We start from the raw sequence: 17,744 nt of genomic DNA, 5'->3' as shown, positions 1-17,744 counted from the left end.
AACCTCAAAGTTCCCTGGTAGTTATTAAACATTGGCACATTTGGATAATGGAATACTCTACAGTAGTTAAAAAATTATAGTGCTGTATGTGCTGCTGTGGAAAAAAGTGAAAAGAGTAAATTGAAAAAGATTATGTGGTATACACTTGCCTTTATTTTAAATTATATATACATAGAAAAAATAAATATGGAGAAATATATATCAAAGTCTTAATTATTCTGGTGAACTAAGGTAAGAGATTTTCACTTTCTACAGCAATTGTTAATTCACAATATTCATAGGATTGTTGTGAGGATTAAGTGAATTAATATGTCATAAGGCAATTAAAACAGTGGAATATAGCACATACAAGCTACTATATAAAGTTACATTATACTATGTTATTTTTGAAATAGTTTGATTTGTTACAATAAGTATGATTTTTAAAGCAGAAAAAAAATGATGTGGTGAAGATGTAGGCAGTATTTGAGCATTTTATTTTTTGGCTGCACCGCTGCAGCATGTGGGATCTTATTTCCCCCACCAGGATTCGAATACACGCCCCCTGCATTGGAAGGGCAGAGTCTTAACCACTAGACTGCCAGGGAAGCCCCCTTGAACATTTTCAACATGAATGAAAAGGGACTTCCCTGGAGATCCAGTGGTTAAGACTCCATGCTTCCAGGGCAAGGGCACGGGTTGGGGGGGCGGGGGGGAACGCGGTGCAGCCAAAAGAACAAACAAAAAACATACAAAAAAACCTCAACCAACCAACCAACCCCCCCCCCAAAAAAAACATGAATGAAAGGTTAAAAACAAAACGAGAACTTGAAGATGCTAATGGGTCCTCTGTGCAGATTTGAAAGGAGCTAGTTGAAAGGTAAAGGTTGATAATACTAAGAACCAGACAGAAGAGAATGGGAAACTGTAATAGTAGTATCAACGGATACTTAATGAATGTTTACCATACGCCAGGTGTTCAGTTGCTTTGGAGTCTACCTGGTGAGATTAATCTGGACAGGAGGAGCATCCTTTCCTTGAGATTAGAACAAAGATTCTTTTTTTTTTTTTTTAGAACAAAGATTCTTAACCTCAACTCCCTGAAACTGTATGCTACATTTGGTGGGCAAATGCCTTTTAAAAATATCCAAAACAAGGTCCAGATTTCTAAAAGAGTGTTTGAGCACTCTCTTTCAAAGGTGAAAGAATCAAGGAACGATAAAAGTTTGATTTAAATTTTAAGGTGTAGAGATGGAAAATGAGGGAATTTTTGCCAGATAGCCTTCTATCAGTTAAATAGGATTAGAGATTCCCTTTATGGACAGATTTGGTGATTATGACATTTCCAAGTACTGATGATTGATTCATCCTCCTCCCTCCACAATACATGTCTAGGAGTAGAGTTAACTTCTTTTGGGCTCCTGGTTTGGTTTTCGAAGATCAATGGGCTCACCCACAATCTATCATTTTTTCTTTTCACCTCCTCGCAGTCAACCTCTTTCCAAACATCTTTTCAAGGAAGTCTTCTTTGATAAATCTTAACTGTTTCGGATTCTAGATATAGTTCTTACCAACTTTCGGTGAATAGCTTAATGCCTCTGATTCAGTATTTTTCCATTTGGCAACTATTACTGAATGAAAATTTCAATTTATTACGAGGATCAAAAGATATCTGTGAAAACCTCTTGCAAAGTTTCGGCTAACATCAGTACTATCCAATTACGAAGCGTTAACTATTCATTTTCAGTGTTAATGTGTTCAGTAATTTTTTAAAAGTTTTCTGAAGAATTGGTGTTCTGCGCAGTCTCACCCCCAAATACTGAAAGTGGGTGGGCGCTCCTCTCAGATTGAGGCTACGTCTTTCGCTCCTTTTGTCTTTGAGTCGGACTAGAACTGTCATGGCGCCTTCAAGAAGAGGGGGAAGGCCTTCCCTTCGCCCAGCAGAATCATCGGGGGCACCAGGACCGGACAGAGGGGTGGACAGAGAGACAGGCCCCAGTTGAGACCGAAAACACCGAACCCTCCAAGAGGTCTCAGCCGGACAGGCTCTAGGGGAGGAAACCGGATTGAAGACTACCCCTGCGAGCGACCGTCTGCCCGGGGCACCGCCCACCCTGGCCGCCCTGTCCAATGGAAACCCAACGGCACTGCGGCACCGCCCATCTGTTGGTCCGGACGCCGCGAAGGCGGGGCCCGCAGTTCGGTTGCGCCGCGGAGCGCAGCTGTGAGCGAGTCTTTCTGATCCGGGGCCCCGGAACCCGAGCTGGAGCTGAAGCGCAGGCTGCGGGGAGCGGAGTCGGGAGGTGAGCGCTGAGGGGACTGAGAGGGAGGGAAGGTTTCGGCTAAAGGACGAGAGGGTCGGCCTCCGCGGCCAGGACGGTGGGACCCCGGCAGGCGGGTGTCTGGAGGTGGCCCTGCTCACTCGACAGCCAAGGCCCGGCCCGCCGGAGCCGAGAGTACACCTCGGCCCCACAGTCCCTGCTCGGCCCTCCCCGACCGTCCCCGAGCGGCGGCGGCAGCGCCCGGAATTCTGCGGGCGCGGGGCGAGAGGCCCCGGCGTTCATGTCGAACTCGGGCTGACGAGAGGCGGGGCCGGCGGCGGGGGCGGGGGCGGGGGCGGCGGTCGCGGGCCCGGCGGCCTGCGGAAGCGCAGCGTCGGGGCCGCGCCTGCTCGCGGGGTCGGCGCGCCGACTGCGCGGGGGCGTGGCCTGCGCCCCTGACTGCGCCGCGGGGCTGGCCTTTGGTGAGGTGGCTGCGGCTCGCTGCAGGGCCGGCCCCGGGGCCCGACGGTCCCTCGCTGACAGCGGGCTAGGCGACCTGTTGGAGTGTGAAATTCCTCCCCGAGCTTGCTTGTTCTGCAGGTCTCAGGCCTTCTTTGGTCCGCTGAAGGTGAGGGCGGGCGAGAGGCCTGTGAGCTGTTGCTGAGGAGTTGAAATGCTGAGAAGCTGCAGCCCCCAAAATGAAAAACTTTGCAGGAGAAAACTTTGCAACGACTTACCTACACTGCACGGAAGTGAACACTAGGCATCTCGGGGTGGCGAGGAGATTCCCTTGAGGGGCGTCAATGGCCTTTTCCATATGTGATCTCATTTAAACCTCTGAACGACCGACCCTGAGACAAAAACTCCAGTGTTGCCATCAGCAGGGGGAGTGCTGGGGGATCTTGGGCATTGCCTTCATTTTGCCTACGGTGGGGGGGGGGAGAGATTGGGGAGGGAGAAGACAAGCACATTCGAAGAGCGTCTATGACTGGTGAAGGTTTGCCCTCTCTTGCGGTGCCCTGCTGTGGATTAATTGTGCCCTGGGTCCAGAAATTTCTTTAGAGCCCATTGGCTACAGGCTTCCTGTATTAGAATTCCACTGGTATTTCTTATAATGTAGCTGGAAACTTTACTTAGCTGTTCAGATTAAGGATGCATTCTATAAATAAAGTAACCCATATGAACTTTCTTACCATTTTTTTTAAGCTACTTTTCAGGTAGATTACTAAGACTGGTTGATTGAAATCTATGCTAGGCAAGGACCGAGAAAAAAACATAGGCGAAATGACATCTTGCCAGATTTTCTCTGTAGTGCTTTGTTTGCCCTCTGATATTTACTGGAATGTCATCTAATAAAATCTCCTGGCTTGGGTTAAACACAGTGTAGGTTGGGGGCAGAGATGGGCAGAAGAGGGCATCTGAGAGTTCTAAAAAGAAATGAGGGCTTTTCAGAAGGTTGGCGTTGATCAGAAGCCTGTGTATTTTGAACTGACTTACTGGAGCAAATGTACTTTACAGGGTATCATTTTCATCCTGGCGAGCACTCCCTTGAGCCCAGCACACATCAGATTCCAACTCCTTCACGGCCTTCGTTCTTAGAGATATGGGATAACATTCAGGGATTGTCCTGTGATTCTTAAGTTAGTGACATTTAGCTTTTGAGGATTCTTTTTCTTTAAGTAGCCATGTCAATGTATAATACTATACACTAGTTAGTATAAAATGTTATACTGTATAGTGCTTTTTCCTATAATGGCTGTGTCTTGAGTTATTTGTACTTGAAAGGAATACCTATGTCAGAGGATGGAGGCTTTGAGCCATGTGAATGAAATGAAAACTGGAAGCTTAAAGTCTTAGCTCTGCCTTAAATTTGCGGCTTTATGAGTGTGGGCATCTTATTTATTTTGTTCACTATTGTATCTCAAGCACCTAGCTCAGTGCTTGGCCCGCAGTAAGTGCTTAATAAACATTTGTTGAATGAGTGAATGAAAAAAAAAGTGTTGCTAATACCCACCCATTTGCCACACTCACATCACAGGGAGGGTGAGGTCATCAGGGATGAAGTCGCTAGCCACTGCCAGTCACCTGGCCCAAGGGTAGCCTCATCATGGACTGGCAGGCTCGTTCTGTGCATAGGAGAGATGGACAGTGAATGCCAAGATGAGTTCAAGTAGAATAAATCAGCTGATTGTTTCAGCTGAATAAATTGGTTGAGAGTGCTACAGCTCTAGATCTAGAGCTGGTTCAGTGGAACATTTGGGGGTCTGGAGTCATCTGTTCCGAATAGTGCCCATGTACCTTGGTTCTTGAGCACAGTGCAAGAGGTAGGTGAGGATTCACAGAGAAGGCTATCGGGTAAGTGTTTGCTGAGAAGGAATGAGGCCCCTGATTTTGCTGTTCATTTGGACCTTACTAAACACGGGTTGTACTACCGTAAATCTTGTGCTTGCCACTCCTGGGTGAGTCATTTTTTTTTAAGTGATAAAATATGTTTATTAACATAATTAAGCATAGCAGCATATTCTTTAACTTAAAATATACTTCAGTTGCTCACTGACCTGGGTGAGTCATCTTCAACCAAGATAGCTCCCCTTCTCTGGACTAGGAGAGTAGTTAATGTTTAGGGTTCATACAGGACTAATTCTGATTTTGGATTTAAAGGAAACAAGGGAGGTACATGTTTTGTTTTCTTTTTAACCCCAGATTAGGTTATTAGGATGCAATCTTTATAGACTCTATCCTAACCCTCTCTGCCTTCTCCCATCACCCTTGCTCCAACCAATGCAGGCCTGAGTGTTTGTTCCAGCATGTCGGAGGGGGAGTCCCAGACAGTACTCAGCAGTGGCTCAGACCCAAAGGTAGAATCCTCATCCTCAGCTCCTGGCCTGACGTCAGTGTCACCTCCTGTGACCTCCACAACCTCAGCAGCTTCCCCAGAGGAAGAAGAGGAAAGTGAAGATGAGTCTGAGATCTTGGAAGAGTCACCCTGTGGGCGCTGGCAGAAGAGGCGAGAAGAGGTGAGGTAGTAGTAGTGTTACTCTAGAGAGTGAAACTAAGAGGTAAAAAGTGGAGGGGCAGAGTCTCAGCGGGGCAGACCAAACTTTAACAGGTCAGAGCCTGGGAGAAGATGATCGTACGGAGTATTAAAATAGAGACTTTGTGTGGTAACTTTAATTCCCTTTCATTTGAATTTCTTCTCAGGTGAATCAGCGGAATGTACCGGGTATTGACAGTGCATACCTGGCCATGGATACAGAGGAGGGTGTAGAGGTTGTGTGGAATGAGGTACAGTTCTCTGAGCGAAAGAACTACAAGCTGCAGGAGGTAAGTAATGGTGAAAGAATGCAGCCTGTGGGATGTTAGAATGCTGGTGTAAAGAGGAATTGGGGTTGGGAAGCTACTATGAGAAGAGTACATTGGGGTTAGATCATTTCTAGGGGGGATAGGGAATGGCTTTTTAGGATGATAATGCTTTCTGAACCCTGTTATCCCAATGTCTCCCCTGCTTCCAGGAAAAGGTCCGTGCTGTGTTTGATAATCTGATTCAGTTGGAACATCTCAACATTGTCAAGTTTCACAAGTATTGGGCTGACATTAAAGAGAACAAGGCCAGGGTAAGAAATTTTTCCTGAGCTTACTGCAAAGAGACTAGCTACACTTACTGTTCATTCTATATTCAGAAAAAGATAGTTTTGAAACAGAGCTGGAATCAGCTGCTGTTGAGATGAGAGTAGGGCTATGACCACCACCTGTGCCTTTTGTCTGGTTATAGTCGGGACAGAAATCAGTGAATTTTTGTTTCTTCCTTCCCGTAGCTCATATTGCTCAGCAGTTTTCATTGCCCTATTAAATCTAAGGAAGTGATGCTAAGAACGAAAGAGAGATACTTCATTAAGAAAAACACCAGGCTTCCAAATTTTATGTATATGTTGTATATGTGTTACCTAGGTAAGGGATCATTTCTACTATAAGGCTTTATTTGTGTGCTTTGCCTCTCCAGGTCATTTTTATCACAGAATACATGTCATCTGGGAGTCTTAAGCAATTTCTGAAGAAGACCAAAAAGAACCACAAGACTATGAATGAAAAGGTATGGAGGGAGAGCAGAAAAAGCTTTAGGCTGGTTTGGAGGTTTAAAAAAGATTATGTTAATTATGAAGCTGATCAGGATGGAATGGAGGGAACTGGTTGGAGGGTTAAGAGAGGGGATTACTGCTGACCCTTGGATCAAACTCTGTTCCAGGCTTGGAAGCGTTGGTGCACACAAATCCTCTCTGCCCTAAGGTAAGTAGGATCTGGTTAGTGTCTTTCCCATATTTATTCCTGATTTAGTTCCTCCAAACAGATTTCAGGGCACTACTCTGCCGTTCTTTTCTGCCTCTCCCCACTTTCTTTGAGTCATATACTTCAAGATTAGGCCCCTATCGGTCTTTTAAAGGGTTCATCCTAATGCGTTGACCACGATGCTGTCTCCCACTTCTTTCTCCTAGCGCTTATCCAGCTATTTAACTCATCAGGCATAATGGAGATTCAGAGTGTGGGTATTATCTTTGTGGTGACCAGCAGGAGAGCAGGCCCTTGCTCCTCTTAGCCCTTGGGATCCCCCTGCCCTAATTTCCCAGTGGCCCCTCTAACAGCCCAGTGCCCCCACAGCTACCTGCACTCCTGTGACCCCCCCATCATCCATGGGAACCTGACCTGTGACACCATCTTCATCCAGCACAACGGACTCATCAAGATTGGCTCTGGTGAGGGGAGGGAGAGGTTCTGGGCAGGGGAGCCTCGGGAATTTGGGAACCATGGGGGTAAGATGAAAGGAATGGGGGAAGACAGAGCAAAGTTCTGAGGTGTGGGCTGCTGATAAGAGAAAGGACCTTACTAGGGGTAATTTATAGAGAGAGGCCAGTCAATTAGTGGAGAAGGTGTAGGGTCTAATCTTGTACCTTTTTGGAGGGAAACTGGGGTTAATACAGAGATCTTGACAGGAGGTTGGGAAAGGGCAAGGGTTGGGTGTAAGGTATGATTTGAGCCCCAGGGGCCAGACCCTACCAAAGGAGGTTCCAGGCTGTGCCTGCTGTGAGTGCTTTCATTTGCTGTGTATACGTGTGCAGTGTTTAACATTTCTGTGTGCCGTGTCTGTGTGTTGTTTGTGTGTCCATTTGTCTGGGGCTTGGCTGCTCCATCGCTCACAACTTTTCTCTGTTTTCCTCCCTCCCGCTTACGGGCTGCTCTGTTCCCAACAGTCTTTCATAGGATTTTTGCTAATGGTGAGAGCTCCCTCTGCCCTACTTGGGGCGCTGTTTGTGCTTCCTCTGCTCCCCTTTGCGGCTGCCCAGTGCATGCAGTCGTGGGAGCAAACACCGTTCCCCTGCCTAATTATGCCTGCTTGGCTTCTGTGCTACCAGCCCTCCCCATGCTTGCTTTTCCATAACCTGCTTGTTTCCTGTGGATTCTGCCTGGCTGAATCCACATCCAGGATTCTTAATCGCCCTCATCATCAGGCTGGTTCCCTAAGTCATACTGTGCTCCCAGACTCTCTGTGACTTGTAGTCATTGTTTATGATCCGAGTGAGTCCAAATTGGGCCTGGCCCTGGTTCCTCGTTCAGCTCTGTGGCAGGCAATGTTGAGGAATAAGAGAGTAGAGCAGGGGTCTAAAAATTTTTGTGGATTACAAGTGAAACTGATTTAAGGGTATTGGTTCAGTTTTGAGCTGTTTTTGAGTTTCAGTCAGTAAAGGTGGGTAAGAAGGAGGCTGTCTACTTGGTTGTATGTTAATCCTTCTTATCCATCTTCATCCAAGTTTCTGAGATCTCTTAATTGCTACAGATTAGGAAGGGCTGCCTGTGTTTTTACATTGTTTGCAGGGTGGATGAAAGAACTAGACCAAACGTTTTCATGTGATCTGGGGTTAGGTGTACCTGGGCTTTGGGGAAGGTAAGCAGGTCACAAGTGGGTTTTTCCTTAGACTGTGTTTTTCCTTGCCAGCCCAAAGCCCCTGTGTACCTGTTAGTTTAGTGTGGAGCCTTTGCTGCTACTGAGTTAGGGACCTTAGATGAGAAGCAGTAGACCTGAGAAAGGGGAGATAGGTGGTGTTCATGTTTAGTCTGGAGTTCATGATGGGAAAGGGATAGGTTTGCGCCTGTTGAGGGTTAGAGACTTCAGGAGAGAATTTGTCTTTTGGGGGCCTCTCTCTGGAGTTAGGCTGTGCTTTGTTGATGGTGGTCAGATTGTGGGTATCTCCCCTACTCCCAGTGGCTCCTGACACTATCAACAATCATGTGAAGACTTGTCGGGAAGAACAGAAGAATCTCCACTTCTTTGCACCAGAATATGGAGGTGAGGCATCCCAGTTTCTCTGCCCTGTGCCCATACCCCAGGTTTTCCACTTTACAACCTGAGGGTCGGAGGTAACATAACTGAAACTTTCGTCCTTCTCTACTGGCATGCAAAAAGTTAAGACACCTCTGCCATGCCCTGCCCGGATCCTCTGATTCACCAAAGCTTCTCTGTTTTCCCTAGAAGTCACTAATGTGACAACGGCAGTAGACATCTACTCCTTTGGCATGTGTGCACTGGAGGTGAGGAGACCAGAAGGGTGGGTAGTGGAAAAGAGTCAAATTAGAAGATAGAAGGGAAATGGAGGGTTGACAAGTAAGGTACTGGTCTTGAGGGAGTGATTGTGGGAGCACTGAGGTTCTTAGGTCTCTATTTTTCCTTTTTATTACTCCTCACCGCAGATGGCAGTGCTAGAGATTCAGGGCAATGGAGAGTCCTCATATGTGCCACAGGAAGCCATCAGCAGTGCCATTCAGCTTCTAGAAGACCCATTACAGAGGGTAAGAATCTTCAGGATCACTCCTCCTTAACAGACTTTGAAATGTCTTCAGATTTTTCTTCCTTTTACCTACTGGGAATATGCTCTCTTCTAAGAGTAAGAAAACATAAAGCAGAAAGGGCACTCAAAGTAGTGAACATTTCCCTAGGTGTTTTTGGTATACACATACACACACACACACACATTCTCTCTCTCACAGGTTAGGGGTTTAAGATGGGTAATATTGGGGGGCTTCCCTGGTGGCGCAGTGGTTGGGAGTCCGCCTGCCAATGCAGGGGACGCGGGTTCGTGCCCCGGTCTGGGAGGATCCCACATGCCGTGGAGTGGCTGGGCCCGTGAGCCATGGCCGCTGAGCCTGCGTGTCTGGAGCCTGTGCTCCGCAACAGGAGAGGCCACAACAGTGAGAGGCCCGCGTACCGCAAAAAAAAAAAAAAAAAAAAGAAGATGGGTAATATTGGGACTAAAGTTTGTGTGTTAACTTAGGTTTGTCTATGTGGAGGCAAACTACTTTGATGGTTACCTCAGGTAATTGGTATACACTCTCAGACAACCATCTTGGTATGTATTTTTCTTTCATACAGGCATGACCATTATTGGCACACACCCTTTTGTTTATTTATTTATTTATTATTTATTTATTTGGCTGTGCCGGGTCTTAGTTTCGGCACGTGGGAATCTTCATTGCTGCTTGCAGGATCTTTGTTGCGTCATGCGGGATCTTTAGTTGCGGCACGCGAACTCTTAGTTGTGGCCTGTGGGATCTAGTTCCCTGACCAGCGATCAAACCCGGGCTCCCTGCATTGGGAGCGCGGAGCCTTAGCCACTGGACCACCAGGGAAGTCCCAACCATCTTGATATTTTTGAACAAATCAATCAGTTTGAATTACTCAAACCAGTTATTTGGGGTTTTATATTTATATAGTTTTAGTTAGGGAAAGTGCCCTGAAATAAATGAGCGAAGATTTAAAGGATATAGGGCGGGACTTCCCTGGTGGCACAGTGGTTAAGATTCTGTGCTCCCAATGCAGGGGGCCCAGGTTCGATCCCTGGTCAGGGAACTAGATCCCACATGCATGCCGCAACTAGGAGTTCACATGCCGCAACTAAGACCTGGCACAACCAAATAAAGCACAAAACAAAAAATGGAAAAATTAAAAAAAAAAAAGGATATAGGGGTTATGAATCAGGAAGTAGACTATAGTAAGTAGGGTCTGGACAGGAAGGTCCAAACAAGGTTAGTTTGTAACTCATTAGATGCTTATAAAAGGGAGGAGGATAATATGTATAAAATGGATAACTAATAAGAACCTGCTGTATAAAAAAATAAAATAAAATTCAAAAATTCAATAAAAAGGGTGGGGGAAGAGAGAAGAGAAGGAAGATTAGTGGGAAGTCTTGAGGCTAGTGTGGAATAAGTTTCTGGTTCAGTGTCAGGGTGGGCTGTTCAAGTAAGAGATTAGGTATATGGCCTTGTTGGCCTTCCAGATTGAAAGGAGGAGAGCAGGTTAACTGTCATGGGACCTGTGGGGTTAGAGGGAGCATGGGGAAATCCAGTGAATTTAATAAATGATGTAGTGGACAAAGGAAATTGTGGTGGTAGGCTTGGGAAATAAAAAGATGGTAACTATTATTGACCACAGTGGGTGAGTTTGGTAAGAGAGAGGTAAATTTGGTGAGGGTTGGAGAAGGTAGGCAGTGAGTGGGCTAATAAAGCAGAGAGATAGAAAATAAGAAAAAAGAAATCATAAGTTTGAACAGTAAAGAAAAAAAGCTTGCGATTGGGGAGCAGAAAAATAATGAAAACCAGAAAGACAGTGAATGATACCTTTCATATAATACCTTACAGTTTTCGAAGTCCTTTCATAAACATTAGCAATTTGTTCCCTCAGCCAGTGCTGAGCACCTAGTATGCACAGAGCCTTGTACTAGATACAATGTGAGAGAGAGAGAGACGAACACAGTGGAGTGCTTGCCAGATGCCTGCTCCACTCCCTTGTTCCCCATTCTAGGAGTTCATTCAAAAGTGCCTGCAGTCTGAACCCGCTCGCAGACCAACAGCCAGAGAACTTCTGTTCCACCCAGCACTGTTTGAAGTGCCCTCGCTCAAACTCCTTGCTGCCCACTGCATTGTGGGACACCAGCGTGAGTCCTCTTGACCCTCCTAGGAATTTGTTTTTCCATTCTGGAGCCTTGTAACTCTCACTGGCATGTTTCCTTTCCTCTTCTACTTCCAAAGGGATTCTTTCCGTTCCTCCCCCACCCTCCCCCAGGACCCCTTGTGCCTTCTGTGATATTAATCTGAACTATCCTTCCATAACTTCCCATTCCATCATGCCCTCCAGACATGATCCCAGAGAATGCTCTGGAGGAGATCACCAAAAACATGGATACCAGTGCTGTACTGGCTGAAATCCCTGCAGGACCAGGAAGAGAACCAGTTCAGACGTTGTGAGTAACTAACTGAGAGGTTCTGAAAGGGACAGATTGGTCATTCCCACCCTGAGGTTTCTGTCAACTGTCCATTCTCTGGGAGTGGTCGAATCTGCTGTTTTTGCCCGTTTCCTTCCTTCCATCTTCCTTCTCTTTTCTTCTCCAGGTACTCTCAGTCACCAGCTCTGGAACTGGATAAATTCCTTGAAGATGTCAGGTGAGAGAAGAATGAGAAAAAAAGCTTCCTTGAGGAGGCAGGGGTGGGTGTCCTAAGACATCCACGGAGCCCATGCGACCTGTCTGATCTCCACTTAGGAACGGGATCTACCCCCTGACGGCCTTTGGGCTGCCTCGGCCCCAGCAGCCACAGCAGGAGGAGGTGACATCACCTGTGGTGCCGCCTTCTGTCAAGACTCCAACACCTGAACCCGCTGAGGTGGAGACCCGCAAGGTGGGGCTGTGTGGGTGTGGCTGTGTCTGTGGTCGTGGTGGAAGGGAGAGAGGACATCTCAGATAAGGCTTTGTCCTTTAGAGAGAAGAATGTGTTTCTGCTCCCTGGCGTTCATGTCCCGTGGGCTGGAAAGGCTTCCAGCTCTTGGGGGTTTTTTGCTCACTGGTCCCTACTCTAGTGACCCTCTCTGTCCCCTCTCCCTAGGTGGTGCTGATGCAGTGCAACATCGAGTCGGTGGAGGAGGGCGTCAAACACCATGTAAGGCTCAGGGCCAGGGCTGCATAGGGCTGGGTGGCCAGAGGGTGGGGAAGGGGAGCCTCATTTTCTGACTGTCCTACTCTCCAGCTGACGCTTCTGCTGAAGCTGGAGGACAAACTGAACCGGCACCTGAGCTGTGACCTGATGCCAAGTGAGTCTCTCCTTTCCCTCAGAGGATGGAGAGTCTATGAGCCTTATCTGTGAGGGACATATTCAGGGGTGGGTAAGGTGACAGGGCAGTAACACGTTGACTCACATAGAATGAATATCGTCGCCCCTAAAATTGGAGGGTGGATCTGACAGTTTTGCTTGTGTCATTCTTTCCCAGCCAGGGTCACCTGACTGGGGCTGTTCCAAGGGCCCTGTGCCCCTCGGTGCTGTACTGTACTCACCCTCTCCTGTTTCTCTGTCAGATGAGAACATCCCCGAGTTGGCGGCGGAGCTGGTGCAGCTGGGCTTCATTAGCGAGGTGAGGTTTCTGCCTCCTGCCGCCCCCGCTGCCCCGGCTGCCCCCGCTCTCCTCCGCCTGGTCTCACTGAGCTCCTCCCCTTTAGGCGGACCAGACGCGACTGACTTCTCTGCTGGAGGAGACCCTGAGCAAGTTCAATTTTGCCAGGAACAGCACCCTCAACTCAGCTGCTGTCACCGTCTCCTCTTAGAGCTCACTCGGGCCCAGCCCCTAATCTGAGCTGTGGCTGTGCTACGACATGTGCTACAGCCTTCCTGCCCCTTCCCCCCAGACAGTATTACCCTGTGAAGCCCCTCTCTCCTTTATTATTCAGGAGGGCTTTGGGGCTCCCCGGTTCTGAGCATCACCCTACCCACCCCTCCCCTTCTCTTCCATCCCTCTGCACTTTGTTTACTTGTTTTGCACAGACGTGGGCCTGGGCCTTCTCAGCAGCCGCCTTCTAGTCGGGGGCTAGTAGCTGATCTGCTGGCTCCCGCCCAGCCTGTGTGGAAAGGAAGCCCACGGGCGCTGGGAGCTGAATTCTACAATCCCGCTGGGGCGGACGGGGCGGGAGAGAAGGGTGGTGCTGCAGGGGTGGCCCCGGGGGGCCATTCGATTCGCCTCAGTTGCTGCTGTAATAAAAGTCTACTTTTTGCTACGCGCGTCGTGTGGGTGTGTGGGTGTGGGTGGGTGTCTGTGTGTGTGTGTGTGTGTGTGTGTGTGTGTGAGAATGGGTGTGGGTGTGTGTGGGCGCGCGCGCCTGCCTCTCCCGCCAGGCGGCGCGGAGGTTGGGCTGCAGGTGCTCAGGGAGAGCGGAACTGGCCGGGGAGCGAGGGCGGGGCCAGGGCAGGTAGAGCTGCCCCGCGGCCGGCCAGCGCTGAGGAACCGATGAAGTGCCGCTGCCGCCTCTGCGTTTTCGGTAATTTCTGGCCCCTCTGGTCGCGTTCTCCCCTGAGCGCCCACCCTGGACCCGCCCTACGCCCCGTGGCCTACTGGGGGCGGCAGCGAGGGGCCTACGCCGACTCGGCCGTCTCCTCTCCCGCTCAGGCCTGCCCCTCCCCCCGTGCTTTGCAGACGCGGCCAGGGGGCCCCGGCGGCTCATGCACGTGGGCCTGGCGCTGTTGCTGGTGGGCCACGTGAACCTGCTGCTGGGGGCCGTGCTGCATGGCACCGTCCTGCGGCACGTGGCCAATCCCCGCGGCGCCGTCACCTCGGAGTACACCACCGCCAATGTCATCTCCGTGGGCTCCGGGCTGCTGGTGAGCGGGGGCCGGGCCGTGGGGCGGGCGGTTGGCGCTGGAGAGCGGCGCGGGCCTCAGGTTTTGTTTCTTCCAGAGCGTTTCCGTGGGACTTGTGGCCCTTTTGGCATCCAGGAACCTTCTTCGCCCACGACTGGTGAGGGGATTTCTGGAGCTTTAATGAGGAGGCCAGGAGTCAGGGAAATGGGGGCTGGCTCAGCTTCATCTCTGGTGGGAGGAGGAGCCCCAGATGGAGTAACCTAGGTGTCAGTGGGAGAGGCAGCCACCCCCAGGCTGCTCACCTTGACCTTCTGCCCCTGCCAGCACTGGGCCCTGCTGGCACTAGCTCTGGTGAACCTTCTCTTGTCTGCTGCCTGCTCCCTGGGCCTCCTCCTTGCTGTGTCATTCACTGTGGCCAACGGCGGCCGCCGTCTTATTGCTGACTGCCATCCAGGACTGCTGGATCCTTTGTTACCACTGGACCAGGGGTCTGGACACAATGACTGCCCCTTTGACCCCACAAGAATCTATGTGAGTCCATTCTCTTCCCAGCCTTTTCGCGGTCCACAAAGCCTTGGTCCTGCCCTTTAATCGCCCCTACTTGCCACTCCTGCCCTGCTTCCTCTAGCCTCCCCCCTCTTCCTTCACCTTTTAGGATACAGCCTTGGCTCTCTGGATCCCTTCTTTGCTCATGTCTGTAGCTGAGGCTGCTCTATCTGGTTACTGCTGTGTGGCTGCGCTCACCCTACGTGGGGTTGGGCCCTGTAGGAAGGAAGGGCTACAGGAGCAGGTAAGGAAGATGCACAGGAAGGGTTCATTCAACACAGAATGTGTTGTAAAGATGCTGAATTATATACAGGGCTGGAGTACTAACCCCACCCTCTTCTGTAGCTGGAGGAACTGACAGAGCTTGAACTTCCTAAATGTAAGAGGCAGGAAAATGAGCACCTACTGGATCAAACTTGAGAAATCCGGATATCACAGAAAAGTTGGGTTTAGGGACAGGTAATGGGCCAGGAGGATTGTGGCCTGGGAAAGGGTGGTGGCAGGGACCACTCTTAGAACTGGGTTGGGTCCTTTGCTATGCTGCTTGCCCTCTGACGCAGGCTCTTCCTTCTGTCAAGCAGGTGCTGATCCGGAGGCTCAGTCCACAAGGATCTTCCACTGACCCTTAGGATATGTTTATATAATAACAGTTGTAATAAAAGAACTTCTACTTGATTATGATTCCTTTTGGGGGAAAGGGGCGCTGGGCTAGTGTTGGGCGTGAACTTGATCAAAGAATACAGTGGTCTCAGTTACTTACAAGACTTTAATGAGGGATGGAACCTACTAACTCTACCAGTTACTGAAAGGAGAAGCTGGTGCTGGGCAGTCCCCCGCACCACTGACTGATGAACTTCAGTACGTCTTGGCACACAGGGCTGTGGGAGGTCTGTGAGGAAACAGAGAGCATGAGGGGAACTCAGCAGCGCTGGGAAAAACATTCCTGATACAAAGAAAACTTGTTCCATCTCAGTGTGGGGAGCAGGGTTCAGGCCTGCACCTGCCCTCTTGACACCACCTCCCCTACCCTGCACGGCTGCTGGTGGGTTCTTCAGCGCTGTTCTCTCTACCCCCATCTCTCAAGCCTTCCTCTCTAACCTTGATGGCCATAAGGAACTTATTCCAGTTGTCCTTGTTAGCTGCCTTCCCTGGCCGCTTAAATTCAATTTTGTTCCTCAGAATGGGGTATCCTGGAGGGGTGGGGGGAGAAAAAAAGATGAACTGGAGTTTGCGATGGATTGAGGGGGAAGAATGAAGAGCAATTTAGGGGTAGAAAGTAGGATGTTCTTGTCTTCTGCATCCTTTACTGAATCACAGTAAAACAGTTTCTTGATCCTGCTGTTTTTCCCTCCTTTCCACCCACCACAGAATATGGGGTGCTGTAGGGTTCTGTACCTGTAATGAGGCAGGGCAGTGCCCGAACTCCAGTGCTGGCCGCCACCAGGGAAGCCTCATAGACACCGCGCTCATCCCGAGGTAGAACCTGCTCCAACCGCTGGTCCATTGAGATTGTGAGCACCCAGTCTCGAACCTCTTCTCTCTGAGCCTCCTGGGAAGGACAGAGCAGCTTCACGCAGGGCAGGGCAGGGCAAGTGGAAGGTGGTGGGTAGAGGGTTTGCTGAGCCGTCATCCTGTGTGCCACCTTTCACCCACAAACGATCCTCCTTGGATTGGCGGTCACAGTCACAGCCTTAGCTTTTTCCTCTGCTTCTACTTTCACTGAACGAACAGTGAGGGCTGAGGCCCTTCCAGAGACTTTGCTGACTGATGTCATTACAAAGTGTTGGGAGGACCATCCTAAAGTGGCCTCCCTTTCTAGTGCACTCACACTCCTGAGGCCTCCTGTTCTCCAATCCTGTGCCCTTACCGGGACGTGCTGCTTGGCTGGGAGTGGCACCTCAAAGGGAATGTCTGTATCCTGAAAGTCAGAGTGGTCAAGGGCATCCAGAGTCCCTTCTTCAATTGCCTGCGGCAGAGTGGGCAGCCATGAGATAGGCACAGGGAAAACCTCCCAACCTCTGGGCACAACTGCCCTACTCACATCGGTCAGATCCAAAAAGCGGTTGAGGAAGATGAAGGCCATGTTCTCCCAGCCAACTGCCTGCACCAGAGAAAAGGTGCAAGTGGGAGTGAGCAGATGGGCGTGGCTGTTTCTCCAGGATGCAGGGGGAGAACCCAGGAAGATACAGGAAAATGACCTCCTCCATAACGTCAGCCCCACGCTCAGCTCTGCTCTACCTGAGCAGCTGGGATTTCCTACTTTGCAACTTTTGATTTCCTTCTCTCCTGGGCCCCGCCCTTGCTTGGCCCCATTGCTCACCTTGGCAGCAATGCCTGCTTCATAGAAGGCCTTGTCTGCAGGTAGTAGCTGGGTGTGACGTAAGAGTGAAACAGAAAGCCTGGCAGCCACAGTTTCCTATGGATTAAAGTCAAAGCACTATGATCCTGGCACTATGTGACTGAGCTGCCAGACCAATGGTCTTATAACTAAGGCAGCCATAGAACCAGAAGACCAACAGTCAATATCAAATTGCTCTGGGTCATGCAGTTCTGGGTCTTAGTTTTTGGGTTTTTTTTTTTTGCGGTACGCGGGCCTCTCACTGTTGTGGCCTCTCCCGTTGCGGAGCACAGGCTCCGGACGCACAGGCTCAGCGGCCATGGTTCACGGGCCTAGCCGCTCCGCGGCATGTGGGATCTTCCTGGACCAGGGCACGAACCCGTGTCCCCTGCAGCGGCAAGTGGACTCTCAACCGCTGCGCCACCAGGGAAGCCCCTGGGTCTTAGTTGTTTTTTCATCTGCGCAAGAGAACTGGACCTAGGTTATTTCTAAATTTCCTCCCACCTCTAGAATTCTATTGTCCAACTCCAGGAAATAAATATACAATATACTATCATGGATAAGCCAAAGGTATGTATATATTATAAGAGGTCAATGCAGAAATCATGGAATTTGAATGTTTGAGCGTAATGAGGCTGGAGCTGTGTGGGCACAGAGCCCTAAGAAGGTCAGAGGAATACAAAGAAAACCATCTCAGCAAGGGTAAAGAGAAACTAGGAGAGCAGTGGGCCAAGCTTGAGACCGTCCAGAACTTGAATTCATTCAACTTCACACATTTGAAGATGTGTCTGTAAGACTGAGAGCTCCTCCCCACTCTGTCTCACCAGCTGTTTGATGCTCTGGGCCGCAGAGCGAGTGGCATAGTAATGAGCGATCAGCAGCATGGTCTCGAACTCCTCATGGGCTGGAGAGTTTGCCTCACTGGACTTCACCAAGTTTTCACACTAGAGCAGGGAGAG

General features: G+C 49.6%; 3 protein-coding genes across 5 annotated transcripts in view; 2 read left to right on the top strand and 1 right to left on the bottom strand.

Annotated features, from left to right (window-relative positions):
• Window positions 1-2,134: 2,134 nt before the first annotated feature.
• On the top strand, window positions 2,135-13,321 carry NRBP1 (nuclear receptor binding protein 1). 2 transcript variants are annotated; one of them, XM_067703406.1, is made up of 19 exons: window positions 2,135-2,282; window positions 5,028-5,257; window positions 5,442-5,564; window positions 5,753-5,854; window positions 6,241-6,330; window positions 6,484-6,524; window positions 6,894-6,988; window positions 7,484-7,507; window positions 8,494-8,577; window positions 8,761-8,819; window positions 8,979-9,077; window positions 11,086-11,218; window positions 11,419-11,524; window positions 11,673-11,723; window positions 11,822-11,957; window positions 12,162-12,215; window positions 12,303-12,366; window positions 12,629-12,684; window positions 12,770-13,321. In XM_067703406.1, exons 2-19 carry the CDS (start codon window positions 5,048-5,050, stop codon window positions 12,872-12,874), a joined length of 1,632 nt encoding a protein of 543 aa, XP_067559507.1. In that variant the 5' UTR covers window positions 2,135-2,282; window positions 5,028-5,047; the 3' UTR covers window positions 12,875-13,321. The 2 variants fall into 2 exon arrangements, with proteins under 2 accessions (XP_067559507.1, XP_067559508.1); XM_067703407.1 differs by lacking the exon at window positions 7,484-7,507.
• Window positions 13,322-13,447: 126 nt separating this feature from the next.
• KRTCAP3 (keratinocyte associated protein 3) lies at window positions 13,448-15,122 on the top strand. Its single transcript, XM_067703408.1, has 7 exons — window positions 13,448-13,582; window positions 13,738-13,922; window positions 13,999-14,058; window positions 14,226-14,432; window positions 14,557-14,691; window positions 14,793-14,906; window positions 15,029-15,122. Exons 1-6 carry the CDS (start codon window positions 13,552-13,554, stop codon window positions 14,865-14,867), a joined length of 693 nt encoding a protein of 230 aa, XP_067559509.1. The 5' UTR covers window positions 13,448-13,551; the 3' UTR covers window positions 14,868-14,906; window positions 15,029-15,122.
• Window positions 15,123-15,199: 77 nt separating this feature from the next.
• The window catches only part of IFT172 (intraflagellar transport 172), a 42,001-nt gene continuing 39,456 nt past the window's right edge, over window positions 15,200-17,744 (bottom strand). For both annotated transcript variants that reach the window (XM_067703405.1, XM_067703404.1), the window contains 7 exons: window positions 17,610-17,729; window positions 16,768-16,863; window positions 16,489-16,548; window positions 16,315-16,413; window positions 15,843-15,996; window positions 15,546-15,637; window positions 15,200-15,336 (listed from right to left, as the gene is read on the bottom strand). In XM_067703405.1, the coding sequence (XP_067559506.1) occupies window positions 15,247-15,336; window positions 15,546-15,637; window positions 15,843-15,996; window positions 16,315-16,413; window positions 16,489-16,548; window positions 16,768-16,863; window positions 17,610-17,729 (711 nt within the window). In that variant the 3' untranslated portion in view covers window positions 15,200-15,246. The remainder of the gene's footprint in view (window positions 15,337-15,545; window positions 15,638-15,842; window positions 15,997-16,314; window positions 16,414-16,488; window positions 16,549-16,767; window positions 16,864-17,609; window positions 17,730-17,744) is intronic.

The sequence above is a fragment of the Pseudorca crassidens genome, chromosome 14 (genome assembly GCF_039906515.1).
Source record: "Pseudorca crassidens isolate mPseCra1 chromosome 14, mPseCra1.hap1, whole genome shotgun sequence".
NCBI lineage: Eukaryota > Metazoa > Chordata > Mammalia > Artiodactyla > Delphinidae > Pseudorca > Pseudorca crassidens.
This window is presented reverse-complemented; position numbering and strand designations above follow the sequence as displayed.

Excerpts from the sequence above, each read along its gene's own strand:
- NRBP1 (XM_067703406.1), top strand. The coding sequence starts at position 5,048 with ATGTCGGAGGGGGAGTCCCAGACAGTACTCAGCAGTGGCTCAGACCCA. Across the intron at positions 7,508-8,493 it reads TCATAGGATTTTTGCTAATG|TGGCTCCTGACACTATCAAC; the intron begins GTGAGAGCTCCC and ends CCCTACTCCCAG. Across the intron at positions 11,219-11,418 it reads CTGCATTGTGGGACACCAGC|ACATGATCCCAGAGAATGCT; the intron begins GTGAGTCCTCTT and ends CATGCCCTCCAG.
- KRTCAP3 (XM_067703408.1), top strand. The coding sequence starts at position 13,552 with ATGAAGTGCCGCTGCCGCCTCTGCGTTTTCG. Across the intron at positions 13,583-13,737 it reads CTGCCGCCTCTGCGTTTTCG|ACGCGGCCAGGGGGCCCCGG; the intron begins GTAATTTCTGGC and ends CGTGCTTTGCAG. Across the intron at positions 13,923-13,998 it reads CCGTGGGCTCCGGGCTGCTG|AGCGTTTCCGTGGGACTTGT; the intron begins GTGAGCGGGGGC and ends TGTTTCTTCCAG.